This window comes from Chiloscyllium plagiosum, chromosome 17, assembly GCF_004010195.1.
Source record: "Chiloscyllium plagiosum isolate BGI_BamShark_2017 chromosome 17, ASM401019v2, whole genome shotgun sequence".
In the NCBI taxonomy this organism is placed as follows: Eukaryota; Metazoa; Chordata; class Chondrichthyes; order Orectolobiformes; family Hemiscylliidae; genus Chiloscyllium; species Chiloscyllium plagiosum.
The window spans coordinates 351,354-373,450 of NC_057726.1; the positions used below are offsets into that span (position 1 = coordinate 351,354).

Genomic DNA, 22,097 nt, shown 5'->3' on the forward strand with positions numbered 1-22,097 from the left:
TTTTATCTCAGCCCACTTGGCACACCAGCCTCATTCCTGATGAAGGGCTTATGCCCGAAATGTCGATTCTCCAGCTCCTCGGATGCTGCCTGGCCTGCTGCGCTTTTCCAGCACCACACTTTTCAATCCTTCCCACTCCCAAATATTAATAAATATGTGTTCTGTAAGGTTTTAAACTAATAATTCCACCACATAAGTTGGCCAGGGATGGCAAAAAACACCAGTATGCCTTGGCTGTGAGGCAGAGCTGTCCACAGCAGTTCTACAGAATCGCCGCCATCGTGCCGAGTCAGAGTTTTTAACATTGTAACATCCTTTACCAGCTTTCTCCTAAGTTTTTGTTTTGTATGTCCAGAAGATCCAGTGTACAGATCCAGATATTTCATATGCTGTGCTCTCTGTGCTCCAGTTCTGGTGTACGCTCCATATTCCAGAGGATGTGAAGCCAAGTCTGATAGAAAGTTTATGTGCCTTGCAGCTTAATTACCTCGATCTCTACCTCATCCACTTCCCTGTGGGATTCCAGGCATGTGTAGTTATTGTCAAATCCTTTTTCATGGTTTTCGTTTAATCCATATTATCTTATCTTTTCACCTCATTCTTAAACCAGGGTATTGTATTAATTGTTTTTGCATGGTAGCCAAAGTGGCGAATATTGGAGCTGAGGCTTGACTTTTATATAGTTAAACCTTATTTACAGAGCCATGCATTATAAACTATAGACCTCCAATCCCAATGGATCCTATCAATAGCATCCATCTTGTGCACAGATGGCTGCAGAATAGTGGCACTGATCCAGGGCTTGTTTACATCTGTCAGCTTGCTTTGTTTCTTCCTTTTTTTAATGTTTTTACTCTTTTGCTCCTCCACCTTTTTGGAGGCTTTTTCAGCGTATTCGGCAGGGCAAGAGTGGGCTCAGCCTCCACAGTATGTGCAATAATGATGGCAGGAATTGGCTCATCGGAGAGTGAGCCCGGACTGGAGAACAGCAAGCCCTCTGACCTCACAGTGGCAGTGATTGTGGGCGCAGTATCGAGGACTGGCGACTTCGTTGGTGGGCCCGGCGCAGAACTTGACGCAGTGACATCGGCACGGGCTTTCAAAATGGTAACAATGGCAGGGCACCCTCTGCAGGGAGCAGAAAGGGTGGCTTCTGTGGTTGGCATTGGTCAGCTGCGGCAATGCGGTAGGCACAAATGGGTACTCCTGGTTGATTGATGGGAACAGCAGTTGCTTTGGCTGAGGTATGGTCGGCCTGGAGCGCTGCTTCTGATGATGTAGCAGTGGTGGCCCCAAAACCAGTCACCTGGTATGGACTGTGCAGGGAAAGTGTGCCAAAGCGAAGGAGATTGAAGTGTGCATAGCTAAGCACCTTAGAAAGACTGAAAATGTGTTGCTGGAAAAGCGCAGCAGGTCAGGCAGCATCCAGGGAACAGGAGAAGGGTTTCCTGAAGAAGGGCTTATGCCCGAAACGTCGATTCTCCTGTTCCCTGGATGCTGCCTGACCTGCTGCGCTTTTCCAGCAACACATTTTCAGCTCTGATCTCCAGCATCTGCAGCCCTCACTTTCTCCACCTTAGAAAGACTGTAATGTTTAAACTTGTGGCGTTTTTTTTTATTTTTCTACTTAATACTTGGAAAGTCTATAATGTTTAACTTCAACTTTATTTCTTTCTACCTTGTTCTTAAGATTTTATATTTAGGTACTTGTATCTAAGATGGTGCTGTGTGTGGCAACATTGTACAGTTCACTGTACTCCTGTACTTTTGTACTTGACTTTATGTGATACTTAAAGTCTAAACATAAATATAGGAGCACTCTTGAACTGTAAGTTAATACCTACCATCTGAATGGATGCTGGATCCACAGCTGGACTGCTGTGAACAGTTTTGGGCCCCTTATCTTCCTCCATGTATATTATAATGGGTCATGCCTTCACCCTGAGGCTGAGCCCTCAGATCCTAGCATCTCCTACTAGTGAAAACTTCTCAGTCTTCTAAACATCCACTTCATCCAGGCCTCTCAGTATTCACTAAGTTACAATCAGATCCCCCTCATCCTTCTTAACTCCAGCGAATACAGACCCAGAGTCCTCCATGCTCATTTGCATCAGAGTTCACTGAGGAATGGGTGGTGATGAATGCTGAGATTAGAGATACAAATTTGTTTACTCTGGATCAGGTTGACATAAGGAGGGAGGATGTGTTGGGTAGGCTAAAGGATATTAAGGTGGACAAATTCCCAGGACCGGATGGGAACTATCCCAGGTGGCTGAGGGAGGCGAGACAGGAAATAGCAAGGGCCCTGACAGATATCTTTGTAGCATCCTTAAACACAGGTGAAGTACCACATGACTGGAGGATTGCTAATGTTGTCCCCCTGTTCAAGAAGGATAGTAGGGATATTCCAGGTAACTACAGACCAGTGAGCCCAATGTCAGTGGTGGGAAAGTTTCTGGAGAAGTACTGAGGGATGGAATCTATTTATATTTAGAAAAGAATGGTCTTATCAGTAATAGGCAACATGGTTTTGTGCGGGGGAGGTCGTGCCTTACCAACTTAACAGAGTTCTTCGAGGAAGTGACCAAGTTGATAGATGAAGGAAGGGCTGTACATGTCATATACATGGACTTTGGTAAGTTGCTTGATAAGGTTCCCCATGGTAAACTAATGGGGAAACTGAAGTTACATGGTGTGCAGGGTATTATAGCTAGAGGAATTGAGCAACAGATTGAGCAACAGGACACAAAGTAGTAGTTAAAGGGAGTTTCTCGAAATGGAAAAAGGCGACCAGCGGTGTTTCACAGGGATCAGTGTTGGGGCCACTGTTGTTTGTCATATACATCAATGATCTGGAAGATGGTATTGTTGGTCTGATCAATAAGTTTGCAGATGACACGAAGATTGGTGGAGTAGCAAAAAGCATAGGGGACTGTCAAAGAATACAGGAGAATATAGATAGACTGGAGAGTTGGGCGGAGAAGTGGCAGATGGAGTTCAACCCAGGAAAATGTGAGGTGATGCATTTTGGGAAATGTAATTCTAGAGCGAACTTTACTGTAAACAGAAGAACCTTGGGAAAAATTGATGGGCAGAGAGATCTGGGAGTTCAGATCCATTGTACCCTGAAGGTGGCTGCACAGATGAGTAGAATGGTCAAGAGGCATATGGTATGCTTGCCTTCATCGGATGGGGTATCGAGTATAAGAGCTGACAGGTTGTACAAGACTTTGGTTCGGCTGCATTTAGAATACTGTGTACAGTTCTGGTCGCCACATTACCAAAATGTGTGAATGCTTTGGAGAGGGTACAGATAAGGTTTATGAGGATGTTGCCTGGTATGGAAGGTGCTAGCTATGAAGAGAGTTGAGTACGTTAGGATTGTTTTCATTAGAAAAAAGGAGATTGAGGGGGGGGGGTCTGTTTGAGGTCCATAAAATCATGAAGGTATATACAGGGTAAATAGAGATAAGTTTTTTTCCCCAAAGTGAAGGATTCAATAACGAGAGGTCATGTATTCAAGGTGAGAGATGAAATGTTTAAGGAGGACATACGCGGCAAGTGCATTACACAGGGTGGTAAGTGCCTGGAACGTGTTGTCAGCAGAGGTAGTAGAGGCAGGCACAGTAGATTCATTTAAGGTGTGTCTGGACAGATGAATGAGTAAGTGGGGAGCAGAGGGACACAGATGCTTAGGATTTGGGCGATAGGTTTAGACAGTGGATTTGGACCGGCTCAGGCTTGGAGGGGCCGAAGGGCCTGTACCTGAGCTGTAAATTTTATTTGTTGTTCTTCTTTGTTCTTTGTTCTCTTCATCACTGGATCATTCACATAAACCTCTTTCTGAAACGTCTCCAACACCAGCACATCCATCCCTGGGTGCAAGACCCAGAACTGCTTTGAGTATTTCAAATACAGTCTGACAAAAACCTTCTACAGCTTCAGTGATACATTTCTGCTCTTTTTTTTAGTCCTCTTGAAATGAATGCTAATGTCACATTTGCCTCTCTAACAGCCAACTAAATCCAAAGCAAATCATGCACTATGATTCTTCTGGTTCAGATTTTGAAAGCTTTTCTCTGTTCAGGGCATTAACTATGCCTCTATTCTTCTTACAGAGAATAACCTCACACTTTCCCACATTGTATTCCATCAGCCACTTCTTTGCCCAATCTCCTAGACCTTCTGCAACCTTCCTGCTTCCTCAACACTACCTGTCCCTCCATCTATCTTTGTGTCATTTGCAAACTTAGCAGCAATGCTATCCATTCCTTTGTCCAGATTGTTAATGTATAATGTGAATAGTTGTGGTCCCAACACGGACCCCTGTAGAATTACCCTACTCACCAGCGCCATCCTGAAAAGGACCCCTTTCTCCCTACTCTCTGCCTTCTGTCAGAGAGTCAAACCTCGACAAGTTTGGCAGGGGGGTGGGAACCGAAGGGGAGGCTCTGAATTAGCAGGAGTGGTTGAGGGTATAAGGAAAAAGAGAATCAAGACATTAAATAAAAAGCAAGAAGCAGCAGAACAGTGTAGCACTAAGAAGAATGGAAACCAGGTAGTGAAAGATAAAGAATGTTTGAAAACCAAGGTTCTTCTGGTGGAGATATTAAGATTCAAATAAAAGGGATAAAAACTAGCATAAGGGGACTTTATCTGGATGCTCGTAGCACTAAAAGCATGGTAGATAAGTTGACAGTGCAAATCATCATGAATGGTATGATTTAGTGGCTATTACAGAGACATGTTTGCAGAGTGATCACAACGGGAGGTAAGTATCCAAGAGTATTAGACTATTTGGAAAGACAAGGAAAGGGAGGTGGTGTAGCTCTGATATTTAAGGAGGACATCATGGTGGTAGAGAGAGATGATATGGGTTCTATGGAGAAATAGGTTCAATCAATGTGGGAGAAAATTAGAAATAGTCAAGGGAAAAAGTCACTTGTATGCGTAGTCTGTACACCACCAATAATACCATCATGGTGGGGCAGGCACCAAACAAGGAAATAACTGATGCAAGCAAAAATGGTAAGCAATTATCATGGGGATTTAAGTCTAGATATTGATTTGTCAAACCAAGTTGGTCAAGGCAGCCATTGAGAGGGGTTTGTAGAATGTATCCATAGTAGTTTCCTCAAACAGTATGTAATGGGACCTACAAGGGAGCAAGCTATCCTATATCTGGTCCTGTGTAATGAGGCTGGAATAATTAATGATCTCCAGCGTTAGGAATCTTCTTGGAAGGAACGATTGCAGTATGTTGAATCTAAAGTACAGCTGGAGGGTGAGAAGGTTCCTGTGCTTAAAGGAGACTACAATGGGATAAGGGAGGTGTTGGCTGGAGCAAAGACTATATGGTGGGACAATTGAGGATGGTGGATGACTTTCAAGGAGATTTTTCACTCAGCAAAAGTATATGCCATTGAAAAGGAAGGACTGTAGGAAAAGGGGGAATCAGCCATGGATATCTAAAAAAATAAAGGGGGTGTCAAAGTAAAAGCTAATGCATGTGAAGTGACAAAGTATAGTGGGAAACCAGATGATTGAGAAATCTTTATAGGTCAACAGAAAGCCACGAGAAAATCTATAAAGAAAGATAAGATAGATTGAAAGTAAACTAGCGCAGAATATAAAAACATAGCAAAAATTGTTACAAACATATAAAATGAAAAAGAGTGTTTGAGGTAAACATTCATCTTTTAGAGGATGAGAAAGAGGAAATCAAGAAATGAGGCATTGAACAGGTATTTTGTGTCGGTCTTCGCAATGGAAGACACAAACTACATGCCAGTAATTGATGACAAGAAGGCTATGGCAGGTGAGGACCTAGAAACAATTATCACTAAAAGGGTAGTGTTGGGCGAGCTAATGGGGCTAAAGGTAGACAAGTCTCCTGGCCCTGATGGACTGCATCCCAGTGTACTAAGAGAGATGGTGGGGGAAATAGCAAATGCACTTGTAATTTACCAAAATTTGCTGGACTCTGGGGTGGTTCTAGCAGATTAGGAAACCGCAAATGTGACGCAACTGTTCTTAAAAAAAAAGGAGGCAGACAAAAGGCAGGTAGCTATAGGCCCATTAACTTAACTTCTATAGTGGAGAAAAATGCATGAATCTATCAAGTAAGAAATAGCAAGACATCTGGATAGAAATTGTCCCATTAGGCAGATGCAGCATGGGTTCATGAAAGACTGGTTATGTTTAACTAATTTGCTGGAATTTTTTGAGGATAAGTGCTGTGGACAATGGAGAGCAGGTGGACATGGTTTATTTGGATTTCCAGAAGGCTTTCAACAAGGTAACATACAGCTGCTGCATTAGATAAAGGTGAATGGCATTACAAGTAAAGTATTAGCATAGATAAAAGATTGGTTAACTAACAGAAAGCAAACAGTGGGAATAAATGGGTGTTTTTCTGGTTGGCGATCAGTGGTTACTACTGTGCGTCAAGGATCAGTGTTAGAACCTCAGTGTTGGTTTACAATTTGCACACATGATTTGGAGTTGAGGACCAAGTGTCGTTCATCAAAGTTCACAGATGACATTAAGATGAGTGGTAAAGCAAAGTTTCAGAAGACACAAAGCCTGCAGAGGGATATAGGTAGGTTAAGTGAGAGAGCATGGGTATGATGGATGAAGTACAATGTTGGTAAATGTGAGGTCATTCATTTTGGCAGAAATAACAGCAAAATGAACTATTATTTCAATGGTGAAAAATTGCAGCATGCTGCTGTGTAGAGGGTCCTGAATCCTTGTACATGAATCACAAAAAGTTAGTTTGCAGGTGCAGCAGATAGTTAAGAAGGCAAATGGAATATTGTCCTCAGTTGCTAGAAGGACATGGTTTTAAAATAGGGAGGTTATGCTGCAGCTATGTAGGGTACTGGTGAGGCCACACCTGGAGTACTGTGTACAGTTTTGGTCTCCTTATTTGAGAGAGGATGTACTGGCAATGGAAGTGGTGCAGAGGAGTTTCAATGGTTGATTCCAGAGTTGAGAGGATTGGCTTAAGAAGAAAGATTGAGTAGACTTGAGCTTTACTTATTGGAATTTAGAGGAATTATGGGAGCTCTTTTAGAAACACTAAACTATGAAGGATAAATAAGATAGAAGCAAGGTGGTTATTTCCAGTGGTGGGTGAAACTAGAACTAGGCACATAACCTCAAAATAAGGGGGAGCAGATTTAATACTGAGGTGAGAAGACACTTCATCCTCTAAAGGGTTGTGAATCTGTGGAATTCTGTGCCCAGTGAATGTTTTTAAGGCAAAGATATATTTTTGAAAATAAAGGAATTAAGTGTTGTGGTGAGCAGGAGGGTAAATGGAGCTGAGTCCATGAAAAGATCAGCCATGATCATGTTGAATGGCGGAGCAGGCTCGAGGGGCCATATGGCTTACTGCTATTTCTGTTTCTTATGTTCTTTATCCATGCAAGTGCCTTGCCATAACAACATGGGTTCTTATTTAGCAGCCTCCTGTGTGAAACTTTATCAAAGGCCTTCTGGAAATTCAAATAGATCACGTTTACTGCCTCTCCTTTGCCTGACTTGCTCATTACTTCCTCAAAATATTCTAACAGATTTGTTATGACCTCCCTTTGATGAAACCAAGCTAATTCAGCCATATTTTATCACGCATTTCCAAGTACTCCAGAGTCTCACCTTAATATTGGACTCTGAAATCTTACCAATAACCAAGGTTAAGCTAACTGGCCTAAAAATTCCTATCATTTGCCTCCCTCCTTTCTTAAATATCCTTGGATATTAACCATTAACCATTTTCTAGTTCTCTGGGACCCTCCCTGACTCCAGTGATTCTTGAAAGATCACTACCAGTGCTCTCAAATCTCCGCTATCTCCTTCAGAACTCTTGGATGTAGTCCATCCAGCCCACACAATTTATCTAACTTCAGGTCTTTGAGCCACCCCAGGACCTTCTCCAAAGTGATGACCGCTACAAACACTCCTGCCACCCGACGCTCTTGAAGTTCTGGTATGCTGCTGGTATCTTCCACTGTGAAATCTGATGCAAAGTACCTACTCAGTTTCTCTGCATTTCTTTGTACCCCGAGGGGCACTGCTCCTCCAGGGACAAAAACAGAAATAGCTGTAAAAACTCAGCAGGTTAGCAGAATCTCTGGAGAAAAATCAGAGTTAACATCTCTATTTCTCCAGCCTTACTTTCCAGTAACCCAATGGCTACTCTGCTCTTACCTTTCCTTTAAAAAAAACTTTTGCAGCTACCTTTTGTATTTCGAGCTTATTTGCTCTTGTATTTCATTTTCTCTCCACTTAATGCTTTTTGAATTATCCTCAGGTTTTTAAATACTTCCCAATTCTCTGGCTTCCCACTAGTTTTCACTACATTATATGCTTTTTCTTTTGCTTTTGTGCTGTCCCTGACTTTTTTTGTCAGCCATGGTTGTACAATCCTTTCCTTAGAATATGTCTTTTTCCGAGGATAAATTTCTGCTGTATCTCCCGAATTACACCTAAAACTTTCTAATTGCTGTTCCACCATCTCCCCATTAGGTTTCCCTTGCAATCTACTCTGCAACTTCATCCTTGTAGTTATCTTTACTCAACTATGATCCTGTTGCATCTGATTCAGTTGTCTTCCCCTCAAACTGCAGGGTGAATTCTATCATAATGTGATCACTGCCCTCTAGGAGGTTCCTGCACCTTAAGCTACTTAAACAAGTCAGCCTTGTTACTCATCACCAATTCAAAAATTCCCTAATGGGTTCTACTTCTTCAAAACAAACTCTTGTATAAATCCTTTTCCTTGAGATCTGCAACCAATCTGATTTTCCAAGTCCAACTTCATATTGAAGACCCCTATGATTATTGTAATAGTGTCTTTCTTGCATGTCTTTTTTATCTGCTGATTTATTTTCCTTCCCACATCCTGACTATTGCTACTCGCTTGTACACAACTCCCATAAGAGTCTTTTTTCCCTTTGCAGTTCCTCAATTCTGGCCACATAGAACAGTGTTTGTTCCTTTGACTATTGTTATGGACCAAGCCAGACCCCTCAAAACATTTTAAGAAAGTAGCCCAGACCCTAATTTTGTTGCTTTAAGCAGTTATAAGGTGGATATTCCAGGAGTGATGCAGGTGCCGCAACTACTCGGGTTTAAACAAAACAAATCTTAGCAGGACTTATACACTTAATTGTAAGGTCCTAGGGAGTGTTGCTGAACAAAGAGACCTTGGAGTGCAGGTTCATAGCTCCTTGAAAGTGGAGTTGCAAGTAGATAGGATAGTGAAGAAAGCGTTTGGTATGCTTTCCTTTATTGGTCAGAGTATTGAGTACAGGAGTTGGGAAGTCATGTTGCGACTGTACAGGACATTGGTAAGGCCATTGTTGGAATATTGCATGCAATTCTGGTCTCCTTCCCATCGGAAAGATGTTGTGATACTTGAAAGGGTTCAGAAAGGATTTACAAGGATGTTGCCAGGGTTGGAGGATCTCAGCTATAGGGAGAAGCTGAACAGGCTGGGGCTGTTTTCCATGGAGCATTGGAGGCTGAGGGTTGACCTTATAGAGGTTTACAAAATTATGAGAGGCATGGATAGGATAAATAGACAAAGTCTTTTCCCTGGGATCAGGGAGTCTAGAACTAGAGGGCATAGGTTTAGGGTGAGAGGGGAAAGATATAAAAGAGACTTAAGGGACAACTTTTTCTCGCAGAGGGTGGTACGTGTATGGAATGAGCTGCAGAGGAAGTGTTGGAAGCTGGTACAATTGCAACATTTAAGAGGCATTTGGATAGGTATATGAATAGGAAGGGTTTGGAGGGATATGGGCTGGGTGCTGGCAGGTGGGACTAGATTGGGTTGAGATATCTGGTCGGCATGGACGGGTTGGACTGAAGGGTCTATGACTCTATACACTAACAAAAGGGAACTGCATATAGAATAACATAATTTATCTGAAAACCCAGTCGACTCTATCGCAACTTAATGATGCTGTTCCAAATGCTTGCAATATTCCCATAAATACTCCCTTGGCAAAAATGGTAAAATCAGACACATATTCTTACAGGAGAGATGTCAGAGAGCGAGAGAGAGAGAGAGGATCAGCATACAGCTGTTTCTTTGACTCGCAGCCTCAAAACACCGATTGCTTACTAAAACCAAATCAAACTATAGAAAAGCTGAGCTGGGAGAACAGGCCACTCCCCTTTCATTGTACAAGTGTTATTTTTTAAACTTGAAAGCCTTTTTCCCAGAGGCAGTGTCTGTTAGCTATAATCAAATTGGCCATAAAACCCATACAAACCAGATATGTCGAATTCTATGCATTTATGACCCCTTTGGTTTAAAAAAAACACCAAGGACAATCTAACCTTGTTAAAAGAGCAGCATTGTCACACTATACTATTCTGATTCAACCATATTTCTCTTCTCTCCTTCTTGAATAGCTCCCTGTACCACAGGGCTATGATCAATTGGCTTACCCTCCCTGCAGCATCTACTCTCATCCACATAGGGAGCAAGAATCGCAAATCTATTAGACAAGCTCAATGGCTAAGTCTCTGTCAGCATTATCTGCTGAAAAGCTACCTGTCCGTCAGAAAAGTTGTGCAGCAGAAGACCAAGGAAAAGATAGGAAAATACAGGAAAATCTGCAGAGGAATATCTACAAAGGAGAATTGACAACTGGCTGGTTTTGAGACATGTTTTTTATTTGTAAATCTTAATTGGATTTTTTAAAAATCACCTGCACCTCCACCCACATCATCTACTGCATCCGCTGCAGCCGGTGTGGCCTCCTCTATATTGGGGAGACAGGCCGCCTACTTGCGGAGCGATTCAGAGAGCACCTCTGGGCCACCCGGACGAACCAACCCAACCACCCGGTAGCACAGCATTTCAACTCCCCCTCCCACTCCACCGAGGATATGCAGGTCATTGGACTCATCCACCGCCAAACCACAACAACGCGACGGTCGGAGAAGGAGCGTCTTATCTTCCGACTGGGAACCCTCCAACCACAGGGGATGAACTTGGACTTCACCAGTTTCTTCATCCCCCCTCCCCCCACCTTGTCTCAGCCGAATCCCTCCAGCCCGGCACCGCCTTCCTGACCTGCAGTCTTCTTCTTGACCTCTCCGCCTCCATCCTACTCCGACCTATCACCCTCACCTTGACCTCTTTCCACCTATCACATTTCCAACGCCCCTCCTCCAAGTCCCTCCTCCCTACCTTTTATCTTCTCCTGCTGAACACTCTCTGCTCATTCCTGAGGAAGGGCCTGTGCCCGAAACGTCGAATCTCCTGTTCGCTGGATGCTGCCTGACCTGCTGTGCTGTTCCAGCAATAAAGTTTCAACTTTTTTAAAAATCAGACCAGTATTGTAGAGTGGGAGGTAAAAGATAGGTTTAAGAGAAAGGAGTTATAAATAATTGTGGTTTTAATATTCTCTGTTGGACTTAAAGTATAAAATTGTTAATTTTTACTTTAACTAGTGAAATCTGGGATAGTTCTTTGCCACTTGAAATTCAACAGATTATGGCGTAAGGTGAGCATCTGTGTGTCGGGTTTAAATTAGCAGAGGGGTTCACCCCATGTCGTAAGACAGGCTACAAACAATTACTATAGATGTGTCCACTATGAACCACAGTGGGATCCACACCTCCCACATTATGCAGTTACAACACATTGCCTGACCAGGCATCTCTATTTTATTAATTTGTTCTTTTTTTTTAACTTGTACCGGTCATGTAGCTTGTAGCCTGTAAATATTTCCCGTATTTACCTTCAGTTTGAAACTAATCTATAATAGTCAAATTAGTAGCTATCACCATCAATGAACTTACGGTTTTACCTATGATATCACTTTTTTTGCGCCCTTAATCCTGGACTTCAAATTACCTCTGGCTGTCTCACTTTGGATGTGTTCTCTTCCTGATCATGTGACTCTTACTGATGTGGCATCTTATCAAATGCCTTTTGGAAATCTGTGTGAATACATATGCTGGTTCCTCTTTATCTACAGCATTAGTTGCTTTATCAAAGGACCCTTTTAATTATTAGTTAAAAAGTTCTATAAATTGTTGAAATTACACCTAACATATTATGATCATTGTGTACAAGTTGATAATTATCCTGTTTCCTGCTATTTTCACTGATCCATTTCTAAAATATTCAACTTTTAATGTTTTAACATTCTTTCCTTGTCTTTTTATTGTCCAGTTCTTAACTAATTTTATTTTCTGAATTTCAGTGTATTTGTCTATTTTGTCGACGCCTTTCAAAGTGTGTTAACATCTAAAAGCTTTATCTGTGGACTTGAGAATTTAGTATTGGTTACTTTTTAATAGAATATATTCTGTATTTCTACGCTTTTTGATTCAAAAAAAAGAAATTGTTCTGTTAATCTATATTTCCATGTTTGAACATTTTATTTCATCTCACTGTTTTTGGAAGCCTCAGAAGCCTCATTGTAACACTCTGACAAAACCTACACAAGGACTTGATGTACCTTCCTACTTCATTGAACACTCTGAATTATCTGTGTTATATGCAATAAGTTATTTCCTCCTTAACAGAAAGTGCTGGGTGAACTGTTTCCAATGCAAGAAGGCAGAATTCTAGTGACTGATACTGACTACATGGACACCTGGAGGGTGAGTCCCAAGTGGAAAGTGATCATAGATCAATTTGTTCATAAAGAAATGGGAAGAAAAGTGAAGTGAAGAAAAGTGGGAATAAGATTCTGTGAATTGTGTGGGCTCCCAATTCCGTGCCAGTATCATTATACTTGATGTACAGGGTCTTAGAAGTGCACACCTGCCCTCCATTTAGATTGGGAACAATGGTGGTTTGGCTAGTTCTGTCAAAAAATTTCACTTGATACATCTGAAAGATCTGAAAATGTGTTCCTGGATCATCTTGTGTATCCTTCTCTTTAATTCAATAAAAAATTGTAGTAATTACAATTGAAACTTCTAGCTTTGTGCTTATGAACAGGAGGTAGAAATATATTCACCAGTCCATGGGCGTAGGGTGATGGTCCTTTTGTATTTAGAATGTATGCCAATTATTTTGGGAAAACAGAAGCTTTTGTTGCTAACTTGAACCTGTTCTCTTGTGCCAATTTAAATACTGTAACATTTAGGAAATGTACACTTTTCTGTGTGCTGTGTCTTTAATGAAGAAATTGTGATATTGATGAATTCTTCCAATTCTATTTCTGAAAATCCAAATATCTGTAGTAACACATGGATCCTAAGGTGCATTTGAAAACAGCTCTCTTCCCACTCTATTATATATGCATATCCTGGGCAATTTCTGACCCATAGCTGCGTCTTTGATTTTTTGGAGATAAAATTCATTATCCAATTCTGAGTCATTTTTTTGTTAACCGAAGTGTCCTAACCGAATTATAGTGTCATCTGATCTGCCAGGCTGTGGGAATTTGTTAAAAATATTTCTGGCAGCCAGCATATCTCTTTCAGTATTTATACAGAATCTTTCAACATGCATTGTCAAAAATAAGTACTGCATTGGTGGATTTAGTGCAACAGGCAAATCCCTCTTTTTAGCTCAGTTTTTTTTTACCTTTGTTCATTCATGGGATGAGGACATAGTTGGCTAGGCAGCATTTGTTGCCCATCCCTAATAATCCAGAGGGCAGTTCAGAGTCACGCACATTGCTGTGGGTCTGGAATCACATGTAGGCAAACCAGACGAGGATGGCAGTTTCCTTCCCTAAGGAACATTAATGAACCAATTGAGTCTTTCCAACAATCGACAATGGGGATTCATGGTCATCTTTAAACTCTTAATTCCAGATATTTATATTGGCTTGGAAAAATCACAGGAATGCAAAGTATGTAAGAATTAAACCATTCTTTATCAAGTAAGTACCCTTGGTGCTGCAGGATTAATTTGTGTCTTTGCCCCTTGTTCCACAGTTGGATCTTTGTCAGTGAGTATCCTAGCATTTTTGTCAATGTCCACTTTAAACCAAAGTGTTCAGGGAAATAAACTTTAAATCAGTAGAAGAAAACAAAGCCTTCCAGCTAGAATGCTAATTGGTTGCAATTATGTTCTGGCCTTCATAGCTAACAAACAGTTGTATCAACCACATAAAAAATCTCAAAAAAGTAATTAAACTAGACAGACCACTTGGTATTAGGTAAAAACACCCTAGTTCCAAGCTTCCAGCTCAGCACTGTCCCCATGAGTTGTCCTACCTGCCTATCTTCTTTTCCACCTATCCACTCCACTCCCCCTCCCCCCGATCTATCACCTTCATACCCTCCCCCACTCACCTATTGTACTCTATACTACTTTCTCCCCACCCCCACCCTCCTCTAGCTTATCTCTCCACCCTTCAGGCTCTGCCTTTATTCCTGATGAAGGGCTTTTGCCCGAAACGTCGATTTTACTGCTCCTCGGATGCTGCTGTGCTCTTCCAGCACCACTGATCCAGAATCCACTTGGTATTAACCTAGGCATCGGTAATGACAACAATAAATCCATCACAATTGATCCTGCAAAGCCCTTATTATGATAGAAAACATTACTGTTTTTAACATAAATTATTTTAAGTTTGACATATGAATTTGTGTGTCTGAATTTAATAATGAACTTTTATTGGTGATAATTTCTGAGAACTACTTTAGCAGCTCTGAAGATTTTTATTGTTTAGAGTGTTTTACAACTTGTCAAACCATTGTGCTTTAATTTGGAGGAGCTAGTGTTGGACTGGGTGGATAAAGTTAAAAATCTCAACACCAGGTTATATTCCTGATGAAGAAGCAATGCTTCGAAAGCTAGTGCCTCCAAATAAACATGTTGGACTATAATCTGGTGTTGTGTGATTTTTAACATTGTGCTTTAATATCTGTTAGAAGTTTAGATTTTTTAAAGCTTCAGGAAACATCCCTTGTTTGGCCAATTCTTTGAATATCCCCATCTTCAATGATGGAAGTGCTCAATATGTTGCAAAAGAGAAGGTTGAAGATTGTTGCAAAAAGATTGTAGTACAGTCACAACTCTGACATCTACCCAACAATGTGGAAAATTGCCCAGTATGTTTTGTACCCACAATACATAAATCCAACAGTGCCATCATGCATCACTTGTTTATGCTCAGTTTGGGTTTTGCGAGGGCCACTCAGTTCCTGACCTCATCACAACCTTGGTTCAAACATAAACAGAAGTGCAGGTCAGTGGCTATGAATCCCTATAGTGAGTAACTTGCTTCCTGATTCCCCAAAGCCTATCCATCGTTCAAAATTGTCTGTCAGGATTGTGATGGAATACTCCCCGCCAGCCTGGATGAGTGCACCTTCAAATATATTCAAGAAGCTTGAAATCATCCAGGGTAAACAGTTTACTTAAATGGCACCCACCTACCACCTTCAACATTCACTCCCTCTACCACTGATGAACATGGTATCAGTGTGTACCACCTACAAGCTGCACTGCAATGACTCATCAAGGTTCCTCCAAATTCTCAGCTTCTCCCATGTAGAAGGGCAAGGACAGCAAATAGATGGGAACACCACCACCTGCACATTCCTCTCCAAGCCACTCGCCATCCTAACTTACAAATATATCACCATTCCTTCACTGTCACTGGGTCAAAGTCATGCAAATCTCTCCCTAGGGGCATTATAGGTCAACCTACAACAAATGGACTGCAGTGGTTCAAGAAGTTCACCTTCTCTAAGGCAACTAGGATTGGTAATAAATGCTGGTAATACATCCCACCCAGCAATGCTCAAGTCCCATGAGTGAAATAAAACAAAACTTACAGCAAGCATTGCGTAGACAGCTGTTTGAACAAGCAGTAATTGAAGGGATTGCATACAACCGAGACAAGGGATTTTGTGCACAGGTGGAGCTGTGTGGCAATAAGAAGTAGTTCTATGGACTATCTAGTTATCATTGATAAAATCCTTTTGCCTGCCAACAGCTGTGATTAATTCTCAGGTAACTGATCAGTTTGGGGCTGGGAACAAGATAGAGGGAAATATTTTGATCTTCACCTGCGCAGAACCTATCTCTGTTCTTTACAGTAAAAATTCATTCTAAACCTGAAAAGAAAAGTCCTCCTTTGTTTAGTTGCAGTGTAGTAAGCCAGAGACATTTATAGGAGAGACTGAGGACTGGAGATCAGAGTCAAGAGTGTGGTGCTGGAAAAGCACAGTAGGGCAGGCAGCATCTGAGGAGCAGGAGAATCAACATTTTGGGCAAAAGCCGTCCATTAGGAATGAGGCTGTGAGCCGAGGAGGTGGAGAAATAAATGGGAGGGAGTGGGGCTGGGGGGAATGTAGCTGAGAGTGCAATAGGTACATGGAGATGGGGGGAATGGTGATAGGTTGGAGAGGAGGATGGAGCGGATAGGTGGGAAGGAAGATGGACAGGTCATGAGGGCAGTGCCGAGGTGGAAGGTTGGAAGGTTAGCACTGCTGCCTCACAGCACCTGAGACCCGGGTTCAATTCCCACCTCAGGCAACTGACTGTGTGGAGTTTGCATGTTCTCCCCGTGTCTGCGTGGGTTTCTTCCGGGTGCTCCGGTTTCCTCCCACAGTCCAAAGATGTGCAGGTCAGGTTAATTGGCCATGCTAAATTGCCCGTAGTGGTAGGTAAAGGGTAAATGTAGGGGTATGGGTGGGTTGCGCTTCGGCAGGTCGGTGTGGACTTGTTGGGCCGAAGAGCCTGTTTCCACACTGTAATGTAATGTAATGTAATGTAATGTAAAAACTAGGATAAGGTGGGGGAGTGGAAATGAGGAACTGGTGAAATCCACAAACAGCCACCTTGTGTCTTTTGCAAACAAGTAGAAGCATCCAAAGAGAGATGACTGAAGGGCAACTTCTGATTGGCGTAACAATCAGAAGGATCACCTCACCAATCTATGAATAGAAGCCACTGAACTGCCTTTCAAATTTCTTTCACTACTAGCTTATTTTTACATGTCACCCTGTGCGTTTGTGTTTAAGGGGAGAATACATAATGTATTATAGTTTTAACTTACAATATTTCATTCTGACCATTTATAACTGAGTCTAAGTAAGTGTTTAAGTAAAAAGTGATTCTTGTTAAGTAGGGAAACCTGGTGTTAAGGTTCACCTCAGCACTGGCTTGTGTTTTCTAGCAACCTTTGTCTGGAATTATTGTAAAATCTTTAACTTCAGTGACAACCCTGGGATCAGTGAGGCTTTATTTCCATCAACCTACACCAGTGAGTCATGGCATAAATAGAGTAGAGCACACGTTTCCTTTTCTGTAGGATAAGGTAAAGTGTGCAGCGCCTTCATGCTAAACACAATACACATTTCTTGTTCCATGGTTATAGCGTATATTTTAATAAGGTTTAATTCTTTTCTTTTTACCAACAGGCTATGGAAAGTTTGGTGGATGAAGGACTGGTGAAATCGATTGGTGTTTCCGAGAATAATATTTCCCAGTTGAAAAGACTCCTGTCAGTAGCTCGTAAAGCTCCGGCAGTGAATCAGATATTTATGTTCTCTATTGGAATGGAACATTACTCTTTCCCAATGTTCTGGCACAGACATATGATCCACCTCATTCCCCAGCATCACATCCAGCAGTGCCTCAGTCCTTATTGGCCTGAGAATGTAGAACAAGGGACTTCTCCTGAATGCATTTCAAGAATTCCTTCACCCAACTTTTACCATTTAGTCTATCTTTTTGAATGATAATTTTGTAATTAAGGACTATAGTCCTTGAGCATCTCTTTGATTTCCCTATAGATTTGTTCCCCTCTCATTCACTGCTTGCAGAGTAACAGGATGTTCATATCTATTTTACTACTCAGCTCTAATCAAAGGGATTGCACCTTTAACTCCTTGACATCCTATCTTTCTAACACAAATAATACTACTCACCTACTTCTCTTTTCTCTTTCTCTACCTTTCTGAACTCTTTGTATGCTTGTTTTTCTCCTTTTTTCTTAATTCTTTCATGTGATTTGGATGCTATTGGTAAGGCCAGCAATTGTTCATCCCTAGTTGCTGTTGAACTGTGTGTCTCACTGGGCTGTTTTAGAGAGCACTTAAGAGTCAACCACATTGCTGAGAGTCTAGATTAGAAAAGCACAGCAGGTCAGGCAGCATCCAAGGAGCAGGAAAATCGACGTTTTGGGCAAAAGCCCTTCACCAGCACCACTCTAATCTAGACTCTAATCTCCAGCATCTTCAGTCCTCGCTTTTGCCACATTGCTGAGAGTCTGGAGTCACTTGCAGAACAGACTAAGTAAAGACAGCAGTTTTCCCTCCCTAAAGGACATTAGTGATCCAGATGGGTTGTTTTCTAATTTCATGGACACCCTGAGACAAGCTTTCAATTCCTGATTTAAATAAATGAATTTAAATTCCATTATCTACGTGGTCAAACTTGAAGACAACAGCAAAAAGCAATCTAAAGTTGAACTTCTGAAATGGAGATGGACTTAATTTAGAGTAATGTGACAATAGAACATAGAAAATTACAGCACAGTACAGGCCCTTCGGCCCTCGATGTTACGCCGCCCTGTCATACTAATCTGAAGCCCATTCCACCTACATTATTCCATGTACGTCCATATGCCTGTCCAATGGCGACTTAAATGCACTTAAACTTGGCAAATCTACTACCAATGCAGGCAGGGCATTCCATACCCTCACTACTCTCTGAGTAAAGAAACTACCTCTGACATCTGTCTTATACCTATCTCCCCTCACTTTAAGGTTGTGTCCCCTCATGTTTGCTGTCCCCATACTTGGAAAAAGGCTCTCCCTGTCCACCCTATCTAACCCTCTGATTATCTTGTATGTCTCTGTTAAGTCATCTCTCAACCTTCTTCTCTCTAATGAGAACACCCTCAAGGCCCTTAGTTTTTCCTCGTAAGACATTCCTTCCATATCAGGCAACATCCTAGTAAATCTCCTCTGCACCCTTTCCAAAGCTTCTACATCCTTCTTATAATGCGGTGACCAGAACTGTACACAATACTCCAAGTGCGGCCGCACCAGAGTTTTGTACAGCTGCAGCATAACCTCCTGGTTCCGGAACTCAATCCCTCTATTAATAAAGGCCAAAACATTGTATACCTTCTTAACAACCCTGTCAATCTGGGTGGCAACTTTCAGGGATCTGTGTACATGGACACCAAGATCTCTCTGCTCATCTGCATTCCCAAGAATCCTACCATTAGCCCAGTACTTTGCATTCCGATTACTCCGGCCAAAGTGTATCACCTCATACTTGTCCACATTAAACTCCATTTGCCACCTCTCAGCCCAGCTTTGCATCCTATCTATGTCTCTCTGCAACCTACTACATCCTTCGTCACTATCCACAACTCCACCAACCTTAGTGTCGTCTGCAAATTTAGTAACCCACCCTTCTAAGTCCTCATTCAGGTCATTTATAAAAATGACGAACAGCAGTGGACCCAACACTGACCCTTGCGGTACGCTGCTAGTAACTGGATACCAAGATGAACATGTTCCATCATCTACAACCCTCTGTTTTCTTTCAGTAAGCCAATTACTGATCCAAACTGCTATGTCTCCCACAATCCCATTCCTCCGTATTTTGAACAATAGCCTACTGTGGGGAACCTTATCGAACGCCTTGCTGAAATCAATATACACCACATCAACCGGTTTACTCCCATCTACCTGTTTGGTCACTTTGTCAAAAAACTCAATAAGATTCATTAGGCACGACCTAGCCTACACAAAACCGCGCTGACTGTCCCTGATCAGATTATTCTTTTCTAGATGGTTGTAAATCCTATCTCTTATAACCTTTCCCAACACTTTACCAACAACTGAAGTGAGACTCACTGGTCTATAATTACCAGGGTTGTTTCTACTACCCTTTTTGAACAAGGGAACCACATTTACTATCCTCCAGTCCTCAGGCACTATTCCTGTAGACAATGATGATTTGAAGATCAATGCCAAAGGCTCGGTGATCTCTTCCCTTGCTTCCCAGAGGATCCCAGGATAGATCCCATCCAGCCCAGGGGACTTGTCTATTTTCACACTCTGTAGTATTTCTAATACCTCTTCCTTGTGAACCTCAATCTCTTCTACTCTCAATGCAAGTATCTCTGTATCTTCCTCGCCAACATTCTCATTTTCTCTAATGAACACTGTCGAAAAATATTTATTTAGTGCTTGCCCTATCTTCTCTGACTCCACAAAAAACTTCCCACTATTATCCTTGATTGGCCCTAATTTAACTCTCGTCATTCTTTTATTCCTGACATACCTATGGAAAGCCTTAGGGTTAACCCTGATCCTATCCGCTAACAACATCTCATGTCCCCTCCTGGCTCTTCTGAGCTCTCTTTTTAGGGCTTCCGTGACTTGTAACCCTCAAGCGCCCTAACTGATCCTTCACATCTCATCCTAACATAAGCCTTCTTCTTTTTCTTGACCAGGGATTCCACTTCCTTAGTAAACCACGGCTCACGCGTTCTATATCTTCCTCCCTGCCTGACAGGTACATACTTATCTAGGACACACAGGAGCTTTTCCTTGAATAAGCTCCACATTTTTAATGTGCTCATCCCCTGCAGTTTCCTTCCCCATTCTATGCTTCCTAAATATTTCCTAATTGTATCGTAATTTCCCTTCCCCCAGCTGTAACTCCTGCTCGGTGAAGTACCCTTTCCATCACTAAAGTAAACCTGACAAAATTGTGATCACTGTCTCCAAAGTACTCACCTACTTCCAAATCTAACACCTGGCCAGGCTTGTTACCCAGTACTAAATCTAAAGTGGCTTCGCCCCTTGTAGGCCTGTCTACATACTGTGTCAGGAAGCCCTCCTGCACACACTGGACAAAAACTGACCCATCTGTAGTACTCGTACTGTAGTGATCCCAGTCAACATTTGGATAGTTGAAGTTCCCCATGACAACTACCCTGTGTCTCTCACTCCTATCGAGAATCATCTTTGCTATCCTTTCCACTACATCACTGGGACTATTCGGAGGCCTATAGAAAACTCCCAGCAATAGACGATCTTTAATGGAGATGTTGATTCAGGTACAGGGGTAGCATGTTCCAAAAGGAAAGAAAGTAGAGGAACTGTAACTAAGGCTCTGTGGATGATGATGAGGTATGGAAAGTGAATTTAATGAAATGGAAGAGAGGAATGATAGATCTCAGGTGAATTCTTCAATTAAGAACCAGAAAACACAAAACTGAGAGGACAAGTGAAGAAGGAAATATTGCCAAAGAGTAATATGAGAATAGAACAGCATTTAACATAAAAGGTATGGGATCATATTCAAATAACAACCAAAATCGGTGATTGGCGAAAATAGTCTCGTCATTCAGTAACCGCAGTAGCACAGTTTGAAGTGGTGAAGGAGTCCTGAAATACAGCATTACATAGCCTATTTATACATAATTCTTAAAGAAATCAAAATTCTATCACGATAGTGTTACATTGTTTTATCTGTTGTATATACAAAGGTTTGGATGACTTCTGTGCTGGGAAACAGGAGATGGTTTGAACATTTGTTAAATGGTGGCTGTTGCTCCTGATAGGATTAGAACGTTTGTTCAGTCTGAGCTTGCATAATTAAGCGGAATTAGTCCCGGTGTCTTTTAAGTTAGTAAAAATACCAGACCTTTTGCTCTAAATAAGTTAAAAATTATACATGTATTAAATAAAACTATAAAATAAATTAACCTGATGGCACACAGGTGTGCCATGAAGTTTTGTTTACTATTTGCCGGTGTGAGTGCAATTTCACAGAAGTGCTGTTTTGATAGTAAATTTAGCAGCCCTGTTTAATGTACTTAACGATACATACTAATTGGGAAACTAATATTCTGTAATCAGGGGACAAATTGAATGTTTAAGAAGGAAATTGAAGGGAAAGTTAGAACAAGAGAAGTCAAGAAAGACAACTGTATCAATGAGGCAGAAAACTCAAAGGGATCATGCTGTAAGGTTGAGTGAAATAAGGGTTGATGGGAAGGGTGAGGGCAGTAACAAATTAAAAATACTATACATGAATGCATGAAGCATTAGAAATAAGATGGATGAGCTTGAGGCTCTTTTGGAAATTGGCAGATACGATATTGTGGGGATAACTGAGA

General features: G+C 41.6%; 1 protein-coding gene across 1 annotated transcript in view; it reads left to right on the top strand.

Moving 5' to 3' along the window:
• zgc:56622 (uncharacterized protein LOC326033 homolog) overlaps window positions 1–22,097 on the top strand; it is a gene marked incomplete at its 5' end in the record, with an annotated part of 106,975 nt that overhangs the window by 35,849 nt on the left and 49,029 nt on the right. Inside the window, 3 exons of the mRNA XM_043707496.1 lie at window positions 410–526; window positions 12,559–12,636; window positions 17,368–17,481. Coding sequence (XP_043563431.1) covers window positions 410–526; window positions 12,559–12,636; window positions 17,368–17,481 — 309 coding nt within the window. The remainder of the gene's footprint in view (window positions 1–409; window positions 527–12,558; window positions 12,637–17,367; window positions 17,482–22,097) is intronic.